The 16,411-nt window shown below is 44.5% G+C and overlaps 1 protein-coding gene across 2 annotated transcripts in view; it reads right to left on the minus strand.

Moving 5' to 3' along the window:
- dis3l2 (DIS3 like 3'-5' exoribonuclease 2) overlaps window positions 1–16,411 on the minus strand; it is a 410,232-nt gene that overhangs the window by 319,907 nt on the left and 73,914 nt on the right. For both annotated transcript variants that reach the window (XR_010975985.1, XM_068042291.1), the window contains exon 5: window positions 5,308–5,409. Coding sequence is in view for 1 of the 2 variants with exons in the window: in XM_068042291.1 (XP_067898392.1) it covers window positions 5,308–5,409 (102 nt within the window). In the remaining variant the exon portion in view is untranslated. The remainder of the gene's footprint in view (window positions 1–5,307; window positions 5,410–16,411) is intronic.

Genomic DNA, 16,411 nt, shown 5'->3' on the forward strand with positions numbered 1-16,411 from the left:
TGACGAAGATGATTGATGAAGGAAGGGCAGTGGATGTTATCTATATGGACTTCAGTAAAGCCTTTGACAAGGTCCCGCATGGCAGACTGATACAAAAGGTGAAGTCACATGGGATCAGAGGTGAACTGGCAAGATGGATACAGAACTGGCTCGGTCATAGAAGACAGAGGGCATCAGTGGATGGGTGTTTTTCTGAACGGAGGGATGTGACCAGTGGTGTTCCGCAGGGATCAGTGCTGGGACCTTTGCTCTTTGTAGTATATATAAATGATTTGGAGGAAAATGTAGCTGGTCTGATTAGTAAGTTTGCGGACGACACAAAGGTTGGTGGAGTTGCGGATAATGATGAGGATCGTCAAAGGATACAGCAGGATATAGATCAGTTGGAGACTTGGGCGGAGAAATGGTAGATGGAGTTTAATCCGGACAAATGTGAAGTAATGCAATTTGGAAGGTCTAATGCAGGTGGGAGGTATACAGTAAATGGCAGAACCCTTAGGAGTATTGACAGGCAGAGAGATCTGGGCGTACAGGTCCACAAGTCACTGAAAGTGGTAACGCAGGTGGATAAGGTAGTCAAGAAGGCATACGGCATGCTTGCCTTCATCAGTCGGGGAATAGAGTATAAAAATTGGCAAGTCATGTTACAGCTGTACAGAATTTTAGTTAGGCCACACTTCGAATATTGTGTGCAATTCTGGTCGCCACACTACCAGAAGGACGTGGAGGCTTTGGAGAGGGTACAGAGGAGGTTTACCAGGATGTTGCCTGGTCTGGAGGGTATTAGCTGTGAGGAGAGGTTGGATAAACTCGGATTGTTTTCACTGGAACGACGGAGGTGGAGGGGCGACATGATCGAGGTTTACAAAGTTATGAGCGGCATGGACAGAGTGGATAGTCAGAAGCATTTTCCCAGGGTGGAAGAGTCAGTTACTAGGGGATATAGGTTTAAGGTGCGAGGGGCAAAGTTTAGAGGGGATGTGCGAGGCATGTTTTTTACACAGAGGGTGGTGAGTGCTAGGAACTTGCTGCCAGGAGAGGTGGTGGAAGCAGATACAATAGCGACGTTTAAGAGACATCTTGACAAATATATGAATAGGAAGGGAATAGAGGGATATGGGCCCCGGAAGTGCAGAAGGTGTTAGTTTAGGCAGGCATCAAGATCGGTGCAGGCTTGGACAGCCGTATGGCCTGTTCCTGTGCTGTACTGTTCTTTGTTCTGGCTCCCATTTCATAGATAAGAATGGAACCAGATGAGAGTAGTCCCATCCAGCTGGCTGAGTATGCAGTGGTCAATGATATCCAAGGCTGCTGACAGGTCAAGGAGGACAAGCAGGGAAAGTTTATCTTTGTCACAGCCACATGGATGTCATTTGTGACTTTGATAAGAGCGGTTTCGATACTGTGGCAGGATGGAAACCTGATTGGAGGGTTTCAAGCATGGAGTTCAGGGAAAGATGGGGCAGATTTGGGAAGCGACAACATGTTCAAGGACTTTAGAGAGAAAAAGGGGGTTCGAGATGGGATGATAGTTTGCAAGGTCGGTGAGGCCAAGGGTTTGTTTTTTGAGGAGAGGGGTGATGACAGCAGATTTAAAGGAGAGAAGAGCAACACCTATAGAGAGAACTGTTAACAATATCAGGTAACATGGGGACAAGGAAGGGAAGTTGGGTGGTCAGCAGTTTAGTGGGAATAGGATCGAGGAAGTGGGTCTCACAGACAAAATGAGTTCAGAGAGGGCATAAGGGGAGATAGGAGAGAAAGAGAAAAGTATATTATTTCAGGGCTAGGGCAGGGACGAGCATTAGAGGAAGTTTGGCTCGGTGGGCTAGTGGAAAGGAGGTATGCGGCAGAGGCAGCTGATCGGATGGTCTCGATCTTAGTGACAAAGACGTCCATGAACTCCTCCCACTTATTGTTGGAGGCAGGCGGAGGGGACAGGGGTGAGGGGCTTAAGATGGTTTGCAGCAGAGAAAAGAAGCCAGGGAGTATCGTTGCATTCCAGGAAAATCCTGGAATAATGAGCAGTTTTAGCAGACAAGTGCAGGACCCAATAGATTTTTTTTTAAGTTTTCAAGCCATATCTGTTCAAGTCTGCGTTGCATGGACTCAAGGGAGCAGAGATGAGGGCTGTGATTCACATAGAAAAACATCCCAAGGAGCTTCACAGAAGCATTAACAAAATTTGACACTGAGCCACATAGAGAGATTTTCAGGCAGATGACCAAAAGCTGGATCGAAGATTTAGGTTTTTGGAGCATCTTAAAAGGAAATAAAGGGGTGGAGTGGTTGAGGGAGGGTATTCCAGAACGTAGATCCTCAGTAACTGAAGGCACAGCCACCAAGATGCATCTATAGAAACTGGGGATGCATAAGAAGCCAGAAATAGAGAAGCACTGATATCTTGGATTTGAAAACAAGAATTTAAAATCAATATGTTGCTCAACCAGAAACCAATGTAGGTCAGTGGGGACAGGAGTGATGGGTGAACGGGATTTGGTGCAAGTTATGATTGGACAGCATTTTGGATGAGCTTAAGTTTATGGAGGGTGGAAGATGGAAGGCTGGCAAGGAATGTGCTGGAATAGTCAAGCCTAGAAGTAACAAAGATCTGGATGCGGGTTTTAACAGATGAGCTGAGGGAGAGGCAGAGCCAGGCGATATTACGAACATAGAAATAGGTGATCTCAGTGATGGTGCAGACATGTGGTTGGAAGCTCAGTTCAGGATCAAATATAACACCATGGTTGAGAACAATCTGGTTCAGCCTCAGACAGTTGCCAGAGAGCACAGTATTAGTGGAGGGATGAGAACAAAGGATTTCACATGCATTGGTTTTGATCTTCCAGAAGTTCCTCGGTACTGAAACGGTCCCCAGGATTGGAAGGTGGCAAATATAACCCCACTATTCAAGAAAGGAGGGAGAGAGAAAACAGGGAACTTATAGGCCAGTTAGTCTGACGTAAGTAGTTGGGAAAATGGTAGAATCTATTATTAGGAACATTATAACATGACACTTAGAAAATCATAATATGATAGGGCACTGTCACTGATTTATGAAAGAAAAATCGTGCTTGACAAATTTGTTAAAGCTTTTTGAGGTTCTAAGTAGCAGGGTAGATAAGGATGCCCAAAAAGCATTTGATAGGGTGCAACACAAAAGATTATTACATAAAGTTGAGGCTCATGGGATTGGGGAAATATGTTAGCATGGACTGAAGATTAGTTAATGGGCAGAATACCAGGAGAGGGAATAAACAAGTCATTTTCAGGTTGGAAAGTTGTAATTTGTCGGGTATCGCAAGAATCAGTGCTTGGGCCTCAACCATTTACAATCTATATCAATGACTTAGATGAGGAGACCCAAGTGTAACTTATCCAGGTTTGCTGATGATACAAAGTTAGGAGGGAAGTACGCTGGGAGCAGGACACAAAGATTGCAAATGGATGTTGACAGGTTAAGCGAGAGGGCAAGAGCATGGCGGATGGAATATAACATGGGGAAATGTGAAGTTATCCACTTTGGTAGGAAAAATAGAAAAGCAGAATATTTTTTAAATGGAAAGAGACTGGGAAACGCTGGTATTTAGAAGGACTCCACTGCCCTCGTACACAAATCACCAGGTTAACAGTACAGCAAACAATTAGGCAATTGGTATGTTAGCCTTTGTTACAAAGGGATTGGAGTACAAAACTAAAGAAGTTTTACTGCAATTATATAGGGCCTGGGTGAGACCACCCACTGGAGTACTGTGTACAGTTTTGGTCTCCTTAACTAAGGAAGGATATATTTGCCCTGGAGGGAGTGCAACAAAGATTCACTGGGCTGATTCCTGGGATAAGGGGACTGTCACATGTGCGGAGATTGAGTAGACTAAGCCTACATTCCCTATGGATTATAAGAACGAGAGGTGATCTCATTGAAGCACACAAAATTCTTAAGGGGCTTAAAACAGGCTAAATGCTTGGAGGATACTTCCCTGGCAGAGGAGTCTAGAATCAAGGGTCATGGTCTCAGTATAAGGGGTCGAATATTTAGGATTGAGGAGGAAGAGAATTTTTTTCACTCAAAAGGTTTGTGAATCTTTGGAACTCTGTAACCCAGAGAGCTGTGGATGCTCAGTCATTGAGCAAATTCAAGACAGAGATTGATCAATTTTTGGATACTAAGAGAATCAAGGGATATGGAATAGTGCAGGGAGATTGAATTTTTTTTTTTAATTCATTCATGGGATGTGGGTGTCGCTGGCCAGGCCAGCATTTATTGCCCATCCCTAATTGCCCTTGAGAAGGTGGTGGTGAGCTGCCTTCTTGAACCGCTGCAGTCCATGTGGGGTAGGTACACCCACAGTGCTGTTAGGAAGGGAATTTCAGGATTTTGACCCAGCAACAGTGAAGGAACGGCAATATAGTTCCAAGTAAGGATGGTGTGTGACTTGGAGGGGAACTTGCAGGTGGTGGTGTTCCCATGCATTTGCTGCCCTTGTCCTTCTAGTTGGTAGAGGTCGTGGGTTTGGAAGGTGCTGTCTAAGGAGCCTTGGTGCATTGCTGCAGTGCATCTTGTAAATGATACACACTGCTGCCACTGTGCATCAGTGGTGGAGGGAGTGAATGTTTGAAAGTGGGGTGCCAATCAAGTGGGCTGCTTTGTCCTGGATGGTGTCGAGCTTGTGTTGTTGGAGCTGCACCCATCCAGGCAAGTGGAGAGTATTCCATCACACTCCTGACTTGTGTCTTGTAGATGGTGGACAGGCTTTGGGGAGTCAGGAGGTGAGTTACGTGCCGCAGGATTCCTAGCCTCTGACCTTTAATTGAGGTTGAAGATCCGCCAGGATCTAAGTGAATGGCAGAGCAGGTTAGAAGGACCAAATGGCATACTCCTGTTCCTATTTGTTCTTATCTTCTCAAAAAAATATAATAAAATCCAGTTAAAATCTCAACGAAAACATAATTAACAGGGAAAGTTAGTGCAGGCATACATATAATGATCCTTAGAGTAACAGGTTAATACAACAAATCTAACAATATTTCCTAGGTTCTATAGTCAAATTCCTGCTTTCCATGAAGATCAATAACAGACATCAAATTTCCCGCAATAGATTAATGAAGATGGCAGAAAATGTACAGATAGCCTAAAGATAATAGCACCTGCATGGAAAATATTAACTATGGGCTTCGAGACTTTAATTATCAGAAAATAAAAATATAGCTATTTGATAAAACTCTGCATGGGCACCTAAATCCCGAGTTAGAATTTCCCTGTATTCTGAGTTTCTTTTGCTTTTTCATTCCAGATCTGAAACTTACCTTCCACTGTTCCATGGGCAGGAGTTTTACCACCACCACATCACCATTCAAAGCTCTATTTCGAGAAATGATACCATCGATAAAAATATCTCTGTTTCCATCCTGAAAGAAAAGGTATTAACGGAATTAACGACTAAAGCATCTCATAATACAAAGATAATGTCAAAGAACATTAGATTAGCTGCCTTGAGCATGACGTTCATCTTTCTTTCACAGACTTCAACCTCAGCATAGAAGTAAGATGCACAGAAATACTATCAAATTATGGGGGAAATGATCCATGCCCACAACCACTAAGAAGTTTGCTCTGTCTACAGTCAGTTGACTGTCCACTGTGTACATATGATCTCTGACTGTCTTGTCAGCTTTTTAAAAATCTGAATCAGCGTCATGCCTAAAACACAACCAAATCATGTTCAATAAACTACCCCAAGCCAATGGAATCTAGAAAATTTCAAACAAAGAAGAGCACTCTACCTATGAAAAGTAATTTACCATTCTTCCTCATTTTCTCAGTCATCACAAGTAGGAAATATGCTAAAATAAAACCAAAATACTGCAGATGCTGGAAATCTGAAATAAAAACAGGAAATGCTGGAAATACTGGATGATTCCACTGCCAATGTACATATGCCCTTAAAACTATTTGGTAAAGATGGTACTAGTAAATATGCTTTATTTTGTAACAGAGGATATACTAATTTTAAAACTAGTCACTTTTACATCGAATTAAGAAGGTGATGCTGAAAGGAAAAGGAGCCAAAAATGGCAGCTTCGTAAGCTTGGCTTATGAAAAAAAAATCATAAACTCCAGCACTGCTGGGAGACAGTACCAAGCTCATCTCCCACCACTAACTCCAGGTAGTCAGAAGTCATGTATTCAGTCATAGTCAAGTCAGCTCTAAGCATGCATCGCCAAAGTATTGATTTTGTGAATTACACCATGGGGCTTTTTTGTCTTTAATTTGAAGGGGGGGCATGCAGGAGAAGGATTGTTAGTGTATATACATTCACCAAAAGATTTGGATTATTTTTCTCCTGCTGATTAATTCTGTATTGTAGGGTAGATGAGCTTGGATTCCCCTTCTATGGAAGAGTGCTAAATGGTTGACTGAAACGCCTCCTGCTTTATTTAGCCCCCAGTTGTATTACAGCCTGTATGGAGCTGGGTAAGATGCTTCAACACTCTTACAAACAGTTTTTTTTTAAAGCTGTTTTACCTCAACATGATTCACAACATCTACAATAAAAGCTAAGGTGCAGAACACCACTTCTAGCGGCAATTTTGCTGCAATTCAGCCGTTTATCAATGATAGTAGCAGTGCAAGGCATGGCAATGTCCCAACATAAATTGGGCAGAGTCCTGCTGGTCTTGACAGGTTGAAGTTATACATGTAATAAAGGAAACAAACTGTTTAGTTTAGAGATACAGCACCGAAACAGGCCCTACAGCCCACCGAGTCTGTGTCGACCATCAGCCACCCATTTATACTAATGCTACACTAATCCCATATTCCTACCACATCCCCACCTATCCCTATATTTCCCTACCACCTACCTACACTAGGGGCAATTGCTAATGGCCAATTTACCTATCAACCTGCAAGTCTTTGGCATGTGGGAGGAAACCAGAGCACCCGGAGGAAACCCACGCAGACACAGGGAAAACTTGCAAACTCCACACAGGCAGTACCCAGAATTGAACCCGGGTTACTGGAGCTGTGAGGCTGCGGTGCTAACCACTGCGCCACTGTTCTTGGAACAATTCTTTAATGCTTCATTGAATCCGTAGCATGAGCTGATGCCTTCGGTATACAGTCAACTCATAGCTGAAAATCTCACAATCAAGGATTTGTTGACAGCCCTGCATCTTACCATTGCTTACCCCAACATAGTTAATCTTCAATTGCTTAGGAGTCTGTAAGGAGACACTCCTAAACCAACATCATGGGCCTGGATCCTGCACTCAGCAGTGAAGTGGGAAACTCACTGCTGACCTCAAAGAAAGCCTCACTGAGAGATTTAACCATCTCTGCACCAAGAAATTTAACTTTCTTGCCGTGCAATTGACTGTAGCATTCTTTAACAGAGATTCCCAACGAGGAGCTGCAGTGATGTTATCAAGCTGTCCAAGAAGCCAATCACATTAAAGAATTCTCACAGACGGCCAACCAGGAAATTGAAAGCCCGAAAGAAAATCACTTTTTTAAAAAAATTTACAGAGCAAAATAAAGATTGAGACATATACATAGGGTGAAGGTAGAAGCTAAAATATCATGGAAAACTCATTTATTTAAAAAAATTTGTTTCAAAAAATCTAGTGATTAATCATAACGGAGACACACCAAAACAACACTCCATAAATATAACATTATTATTTCAGGGCCAAAACTGTTGTTCAGCAATAGTTTAGTTTAGAGATACAGCACTGAAACAGGCCCTTCGGCCCACCGAGTCTGTGCCGACCATCAACCACCCATTTATACTAATCCGACACTAATTCCATATTCCTACCACATCCCCAGCTGTCCCTATATTTCCCTACCACCTACCTATACTAGGGGCAATTGCTAATGGCCAATTTACCTATCAACCTGCAAGTCTTTGGCTTGTGGGAGGAAACCAGAGCACCCGGAGGAAACCCACGCAGACACAGGGAGAACTTGCAAACTCCACACAGACAGTACCCAGAATTGAACCCGGGTCGCTGGAGCTGTGAGGCTGCGGTGCTAACCACTGCGCCACTGTGCCGCCCCACAGTTAGTTATTACTTAAATTATCAGTTAATCCCCAGTTTACACCTGAATGAACAAGGTCTAACTTTTTTAAAATGGGATTTCTAACAGCTACGTGAGAGCAGAAAAGGAGAATCATTGAACCATAGACAAATTACAGCACAGGAGGCCATTCAGCCCATCGTGTCTGCACTGGCTGAAAAGACTAGCCGGGAAGTTCTCACCACATCAACTGATTTCACTGATTGCTGGCTCATGGGATGTGGTGGCCCACAGATCAGCCTGTGAAAGAGCAGTAAGTGACAGACCAGGTCAGTTTCAAAGGGGTAATGACATTGAACACTGACAGTTCACTGTCAAAATCCCCCTGCAAAATCTGGCCCATGATCTTTTGCCATGTACAGTCCATGCCAATACTCGTAGTTAGGTTCAACAGAAGCAACCCTGATTTCCGAGTCCATGTCTGAGCAAACAAGATCAATCCAAAACCTAAGTTGCTACTTCACACATGACAGAGGTAACAAAGTCACCTGATTGCTATTTGGAGAGTTGGACTTTCAAAATAGATGTGGACAGAAATAAACCAACTAGGGCACAAAAATATTCAGCAGTAAACTGGAGTGGATAAAAACTTTTATATGCAGATAATCAAAAAACTTTTCTAAGAAACTTAATAGTCAGAAAAATCTTTACATTGTGCTACCAGAACCAAGAAACCAGTGAAAACAATGATTTTTTTCTGATGTCTAGATGACTTACGTAACAGCTAGCATTAGATTAGGGCCCAATCTAGAACATAAACAACATAGTCAAGGTGGTCATCTAACTATGCAGGTTATGAAACTTTGAATAAGCTGTGTCTTTGAATAATTTTCCCGGAGCAGCAATGACAGTATTAAATTTGCACATGCAAGTTAATTAAATGAGGGTATGCTTCACCTCCCGGAGGACATGGATGAGCTTTCCGGATGTCGATGGTGGGCACTGAGGAAATGGCTTATTACCTGCACCCGCTTCCCCGCCTCCCCCCCCGTCCCCTTCCCTGCTCCACCCTCTCAGCTCACACCCTCACAACTCCGTCCCAGCCCGCCCCCCCTCACACCATCTTCCCCCCACCCCCTTACAGCCCCCTTCCCAGCTCCCCCTCGCACCCCCCTCCCTCCACCCCTCCCCCTCGCATCCCCTCCTCCCACCGGCACCATCCTACACCTGTGTAGGGGCCCAAACAACACCACTGCCTTGTGGGCGTCTCGGGAGAGACCAAGGCTAAGGGAGTAAACCCTAACAGATAATCCGGAGCAGAACCCCGTAGGCGGTCATGTGTCACCTTTGGCATGTTTCCGGCAGTTCCTGCAGCCATACTGGTGCCAAACGTCGTGCCCTGCACTCCTTTGGACCCCACCAGAAAGGCCGAGGGGGGTTTTGACGACTGGGCAACTGTCAACCTCCATAAATTTGCCCAGGCATGCGCCATGGAGAGGTCACTCCATAGTTGCCTCACAGTGACTGACACAACACAGAAGGCAGCAGTTACGGGTTATGTCCAGATAAATTGGCGTAGAAACTGGGTGTCACGGGTTGCCTTTGTCGGTGGGAGAGGTCATCGCACCTCACTGGACAGCTACCGCCCGCCTCAAACCGGGCAGCCCCCGGTCAATAAGGTTCTGTCCCGCCACAGTCCACCTACTTCAATGGGTGCTTGGAGCTCAGGGTCATTGCCCGAAAGGTGGACTGAAACACCGCACCAAACAACACGAAAAAAGGAAAGAAGGTACCAGCCCTTCGCTTTGCAAGCTGGAACGTCAGAACTATGTGTCCTGGCCTGTCGGAAAATCTTACACAAATCAACGATTCTCGGAAGACCGCCATCATTAACAACGAGCTCAGTGGACTCACTGTAGACATTGCAGCACTTCAGGAGACTCGCCTCCCCGCGAGTGGATCTCTAGCAGTGCAAGACTACACCTTCTTCTGGCAGGGCAGGGATCCTGAAGAAACAAGACAGCATGGAGTGGGCTTCGCCATCAGAAACTCCTTGCTCAGCATGATACAGCGTCCCTCAAATGGCTCGGAACGCATACTGTCCATCCGACTGCTCACCACCTCTGGTCCAGTACACCTACTCAGCATCTATGCTCCAACACTCTGCTCCCCACCTGAAGCTAAAGACCAGTTCTACGAGCAACTCCATAACATCATTAGCAGCATCCCCAACACCGAACACCTATTCCTGCTGGGGGACTTTAATGCCAGGGTTGGGGCTGACCATGACTCATGGCCCTCCTGCCTTGGACGCTATGGCGTTGGAAGGATGAATGAGAACGGGCAGAGACTGCTTGAGTTGTGTACCTATCATAACCTCTGCATCACCAACTCGTTCTTTCACACTAAACCCTGTCACCAGGTTTCATGGAGGCACCCAAGATCGCGTCGTTGGCACCAGCTAGATCTCATTGTCACAAGGCGAGCCTGCTTAAACAGTGTTCAAATCACACGCAGCTTCCACAGTGCGGACTGCGACACCGACCACTCCCTGGTGTGCAGCAAGGTTAGACTCAGACCAAAGAAGTTGCATCATTCCAAGCAGAAGGGCCACCCGCACATCTGCAATGAATTTGGCTTAACCATCACCCTCAAGAAAACGAACATCATGGGGCAGGACGTCAGAAATGCTCCATCCATCAATATTGGTGACCATGCTCTGGAAGTGGTTCAAGAGTTCACCTACCTAGGCTCAACTATCACCAGTAACCTGGTGCAGAAATCAACAAGCGCATGGGTAAGGCTTCCACTGCTGTGTCCAGACTGGCCAAGAGAGTGTGGGAAAATGGCGCACTGACACGGAACACAAAAGTCCAAGTGTATCAGGCCTGTGTCCTCAGTACCTTGCTCTATGGCAGCGAGGCCTGGACAACATATGTCAGCCAAGAGCGACGTCTCAATTCATTTCATCTTCGCTGCCTCCGGAGAATACTTGGCATCAGGTGGCAGGACCGTATCTCCAACACAGAAGTCCTCGAAGCGGCCAACATCCCCAGCTTGTACACACTACTGAGTCAGCGGCGCTTGAGATGGCTTGGCCATGTGAGCCGCATGGAAGATGGCAGGATCCCCAAAGACACATTGTACAGTGAGCTCGCCACTGGGATCAGACCCACCGGCCGTCCATGTCTCCGCTTTAAAGACGTCTGCAAACACGACATGAAATCCTGTGACATTGATCACAAGTCGTGGGAGTCAGTTGCCAGCGTTCGCCAGAGCTGGCGGGCAGCCATAAAGACAGGGCTCAAATGTGGCGAGTCGAAGAGACTTAGTAGTTGGCAGGAAAAAAGAGAGGCGCAAGGGGAGAGCCAACTGTGCAACAGCCCCGACAAACAAATTTCTCTGCAGCACCTGTGGAAGAGCCTGTCACTCTAGAATTGGCCTTTATAGCCACTCCAGGCGCTGCTTCACAAACCACTGACCACCTCCAGGCGCGTATCCATTGTCTCTCGAGATAAGGAGGCCAAAGAAGAACATTTTCAGAACTGATGAATGGAGACATGGCTTATAAACTAAAAGTCTGAGGAAGGTTTATTTAAGTATAGCTCACATCCACGTGTGATTATCTGTCTTATTTCCATGCAGATGGGGTTGACTTCATTTTCAGTCTTAGCAGGCAATGGATGTGGATTACAATGCAGGAGGCGATATGAGTCATGTGACTTGGCCTCCACCTTCTTGACAGCCAATCTATCAATCTTTTAAAATTGTTCTAATTTTTATAACTTTTCAATTTGTTTCTATATTTTCATCACTACACCTCTCGAGAGCATGACAGCATTGATGTGGAGAAGTACAACAACTTTTTTTTTTAAACATAATTTAATCAGAATAACATACCTTATAAAATTGAGTCCAATCATAACTGTTCCTCTGAATGTTCATTTAATGTGAAATAAAGCAGCTTAAGGATTTTCATCTGACTTCCTCTTACCAGACCTCTACTCTGGTTGGAAGGGCATGTGTGGAAGATACAAATATCCAGGTCAGATCATAAGGGAATACTACTATTACATACCCGAGTTATACGATTATACAAGTCGATATTGGGTATGCAAGTGGTGTGGGATCCATACAAGGGTGACTGGCACTGATGAACTCAAGTAGGTAACTATGACAGTTCCAAATTTGTAACACAGCACATTCAACCTGAAACAGGTTTTTAGCTATTATTTTTTTAAATTAGAAAACTTACATTATACCACCTGCAAGTAACCTGTGACAGTAGTATCAACCGTAGTAATCATCACCATTGTGGGCCAAAGCCAAGGAACTCTGCATCAGGACTAATAAACTGCAACAAACCCACACAATCTTCATGCGCTAATGTGATTTCTCTGCCTAAATCACTCTTCACTTGCTACCACACGCTTATTTTTGAAAAGCCTCTGACTATTCATCCAGTTCCCTCCAATTCCCTATAATCGTTACTGCTTCCTATTGCATTTTTTCATTTCACCCTATAAAGACTGCTGAGCTGCGCCCCTAAGATGGGGATATTAAAAAATGCAAGTTGTATGCACAATCATCCCATTCAGCTTTGCAAATACAAACATTCAAGTTAAACTGATTTAGATAATAAAAGCAAAATATTGCAGGTGCTGGAAATCTGAAATAAAAACAGAACGTTCTGGAAATACTCAGCAAGTCTGGCAGAACCTGTGGAGAGAGAAACAAAGTTAACGTTTCAGGTCAATGACCTTTCATTAGAACTGGCAAAGGTTAGAAATGTAATACATTTTGAGCAAGTCAAGGCGGGGAGGGAGAAGAACAAAGATAGGGCAGAGAACAGGAGAGATTAAATAACAAAGATGTCATGGAACAAAAGGCAAAGAGAGAGTGGTAATAGTTGTAGTAAAAGAAACAGCATTTGTCCAGAAAGACTGTTAATGGCAGAATAATGAACAGCTCTGCCCAAAAGCAAAAACATGAAGAATAAGTTTAAGACCAGGTCATGGTCTGAAATTGTTGAACTCCATGTTGAGTCCAGAAGGCCTAATCAGAAGATGAGGTGCTGTTCCTCAAGCTTACATTGAGCTTCACGGGTTAGACCCCACTTGGAGTACTGTGAGCAGTTCTGGGCACCACACCTTAGGAAGGATATATTGGCCTTGGCGCGAGTGCAATGTAAGTTTACAAGAATGATACCTGGTTAAGTTACGAGTAGAGATTACACAAATCAGGCCTGTTTTCGCTAGAATTTAGAAGGTTAAGGGGTGATCTGATCGAAGTCTTCAAGATATTAACAGGAAAAGACAGGCTAGATAAAGATAAACTATTTCCACTGGTTGGAGATTCTAAAACTAGGGGGCATAGTCTAAAAATTAGGACCAGACCGTTCAGGAGAGATGTTAAGAAGCACTTCTTCACGCAAAGGGTGGTAGAAGTTTGGAACTCTCTCCCACAAACGGCAGTTGAAGCTAGAACAGTTGTCAATTTTAAATCTGAGATAGATTTTTGTTAAGCAAAGATATTAAGGGATATGGGCCAAAGGCAGGTCTATGGAGTTAGGCGCGGATCAGCCATGATGTCATTGAATGGCGGGACAGGCTCGAGGGGCTGAATGACCTACTCCTGTTCCTATCTTCCTATGTTCCTAGAAATGTGGGCATGAGAGCAAGGTGGTGAATTAAAATGGCAAGCCACTGGAAACCCGGGGTCATGCTTGTGGACTGATCAGAGGTACTCTGCAAAGCAGTCACCCAATCTGCATTTGATCTCCCCAATGTAGAGGAGACCGCATTGTGAGTAGCAAATACAGTATACTAAATTGAAAGTAGTACAGGTAAATTGCTGCTTCACCAGGAAGGAATGTTTGGGGCCTTGGATGGTGAGGACTGCGGATGTAAAATGGTAGGTGTTACATCTTCTGTGATTGTATGGGAAGGTGCCATAGGAAGGGGACAAGGTGTCAGGGGTGATGGAGGAGTGGACCAGGGTGTCACAGAGGGAACAATCCCTTCGGAATGCTGAGAGGGGACAGGAAAATGCGTTTGGTAGTGGCATCACGCTGGAGGTGGCTGAAATGGCAGAGGATGATCCTTCAGATGTGGAGGCTTGAAATTGAGGACAAGGGGAAGGGGTGAGGGCAGAAGTGCGGGAAATCTGTCGGGCACGGTCGAGGACCCTGTCAACCACAGTGTGGGGGGATTCCTCTGTTGAGGAAGGTTGCATCATCAGAATAGATACGATGGAGACAGAGAAACTGGGAGAATGGAATGGAGTTCTTTCAGGAGGCATGGTGTGAGGAAGTGTAGTCGACGTAGCTGTGGGAGTCGGTGGGCTTATAATGAATATCAGTAGACAGCATATCCCAGAAATGGAGACAGAGAAGTCGAGGATGGGAAGGGAAGTGTCGGAGATGGACCATGTGAAGGTGAGAGAAGGGTGGAAACTGGAAGCAAAGTTGATGAAGTTTTCCAGTTCTGGGCGAGAGCAGGAAACCGCACCGATACAGTCATCAATATACTGGAAAGAGAGTTGGGGGAGCGGGCCTGAGTAGGAACGGAACAAGGAATATTCGGCAGCCCCCACAAAAAGACAGGCATAACTAGGACTCAGACAGGTATCCATAGCAACTCCTTTTATTTGGAGGAAGTAAATGGCGTTGAAGGAGAAGTTGTTCAATGTGAGAACAATTTCAGCCAGCCGGAGGAGAGCGGCGGCAGATGGGGAATGGTTGGGCCTCTGTTCAACTAAGAAGCGGGGAGCCCTCAGACAGTACTGGTGGGGGATGGAGGTGGAGAGAGACTGGACGTCCATTATTCGGTTCATTACTCTACCATTAACACTCTGTCTGGACAAATGCTTCGTCTTTTACTACACCTATTACCACTCCCTTTGCCTTTTATTCCATGACATCTTTGTCATTTAATTTATCCTGCCCTTCATCCTATCACAGACTTTCCCTTTTGTTCTTTGCTCTCCCCCCACCCCCTTTCACTTACTCAAAACCGATCGCATTTCTAACCTTTGCCAATTCTGATGAAAGGTCATCAACCTCAAACATTAACTGTTTCTCTCTCCATAGATGCTGCCAGACTTGCTGAGTATTTCCAGCATGTTTTGTTTTTATTTTATTTTAAACTGATGAGCATATTCCTACCTTCTATGCAGCACGCATTTGATTTTTATTATACAGACTGCTTTTCTACTGCTGTTACATTAACACCAAATGCACCAACATTTTTCCAACTTAGGTCATGGACTTTGGGCCATACGGAGGCTTGCTTATCGGAAGATTTTTGGGAATTTGATCATACTCCCTTTGCCAATGCTAATGCTAGGCCTATTCACAAGGAACTCATTCATTGTTGCTCTGCTTTCCCTCTCCACATTTACCAGTCTCTGTAACAGGAACATGGTACATTGTTTTTAATCAGATTTTCAGTTAATTAATTCCACTCTGCAGTCCTGAAATATGCAAGGTGTCACTCAGCTTCTGGAGCACTATAATTGGCAGCACCTATGTATTTGAGGCAGGTTTCCTTTCAAAATGCAATTAATTTACATTACCCTATATATTAGAGTAATCATGCACCTGCTGCCAAAAGGACAAGAATGGGGTGCTCTCAGGCATGTAATGAAATTAGGCATCTATCCATCCACCTTGTGGCTACCTAAAGAAAATGCTACGTACCACTTAGAGATAATTCACTAAGACCAAGTACACTGAAGAAGATTTTATGAGGATGAATGGTTAAAATTGCGAAGAGAGACTGGAGTAGTAATGGCTTCCTTCACATGACAACATTGAGGGGACACAATAGCAGTCTTCAAAATTATGAAGGACTAACATGCAGTAAATGCTGGCAAATTGTTTTCATTAGTCCTCAATGAAGGCACAAATTTAAGATAGTTACAAGATGTCATAAAGGAGACTTACGTTAAAAAAAAAATTTGGAGGGAATGGTTAGAATGTAAATCTCTGCCACAAAACACTGAAGGGGACTCATTGCTTAAAAAAGAGGAATATTAAAGGATAGGCGAGGCAAGCAGTAAAGCGAGATTAGACAGGTAACTCATGGAACAGAACACTAGCACAGACTTGATGGGCCAAGTGGTCTATTTCTGTGTTGTAACATTCCATGATATGCCCTTTGGATTTTCCTTTGCTTTGTAGGGAGAAACTGCAGCCTCAGAAAATAAGCAGAGCCTGGAATAGACCTGCATTCACTTCATTCAGTGGGAATGAGTAACTGAAAGTAACTCCTCCAATGCAATGGTACTGCACATGCAAGTATGTGACTTAAAAATCTTTAAGTGCACTTCTCTAACATTTGCACATAGTACAGTTGCTTGAAATGCACACTTGCATTTCAGACTTC

The sequence above is a fragment of the Heterodontus francisci genome, chromosome 11, assembly GCF_036365525.1.
Source record: "Heterodontus francisci isolate sHetFra1 chromosome 11, sHetFra1.hap1, whole genome shotgun sequence".
NCBI lineage: Eukaryota > Metazoa > Chordata > Chondrichthyes > Heterodontiformes > Heterodontidae > Heterodontus > Heterodontus francisci.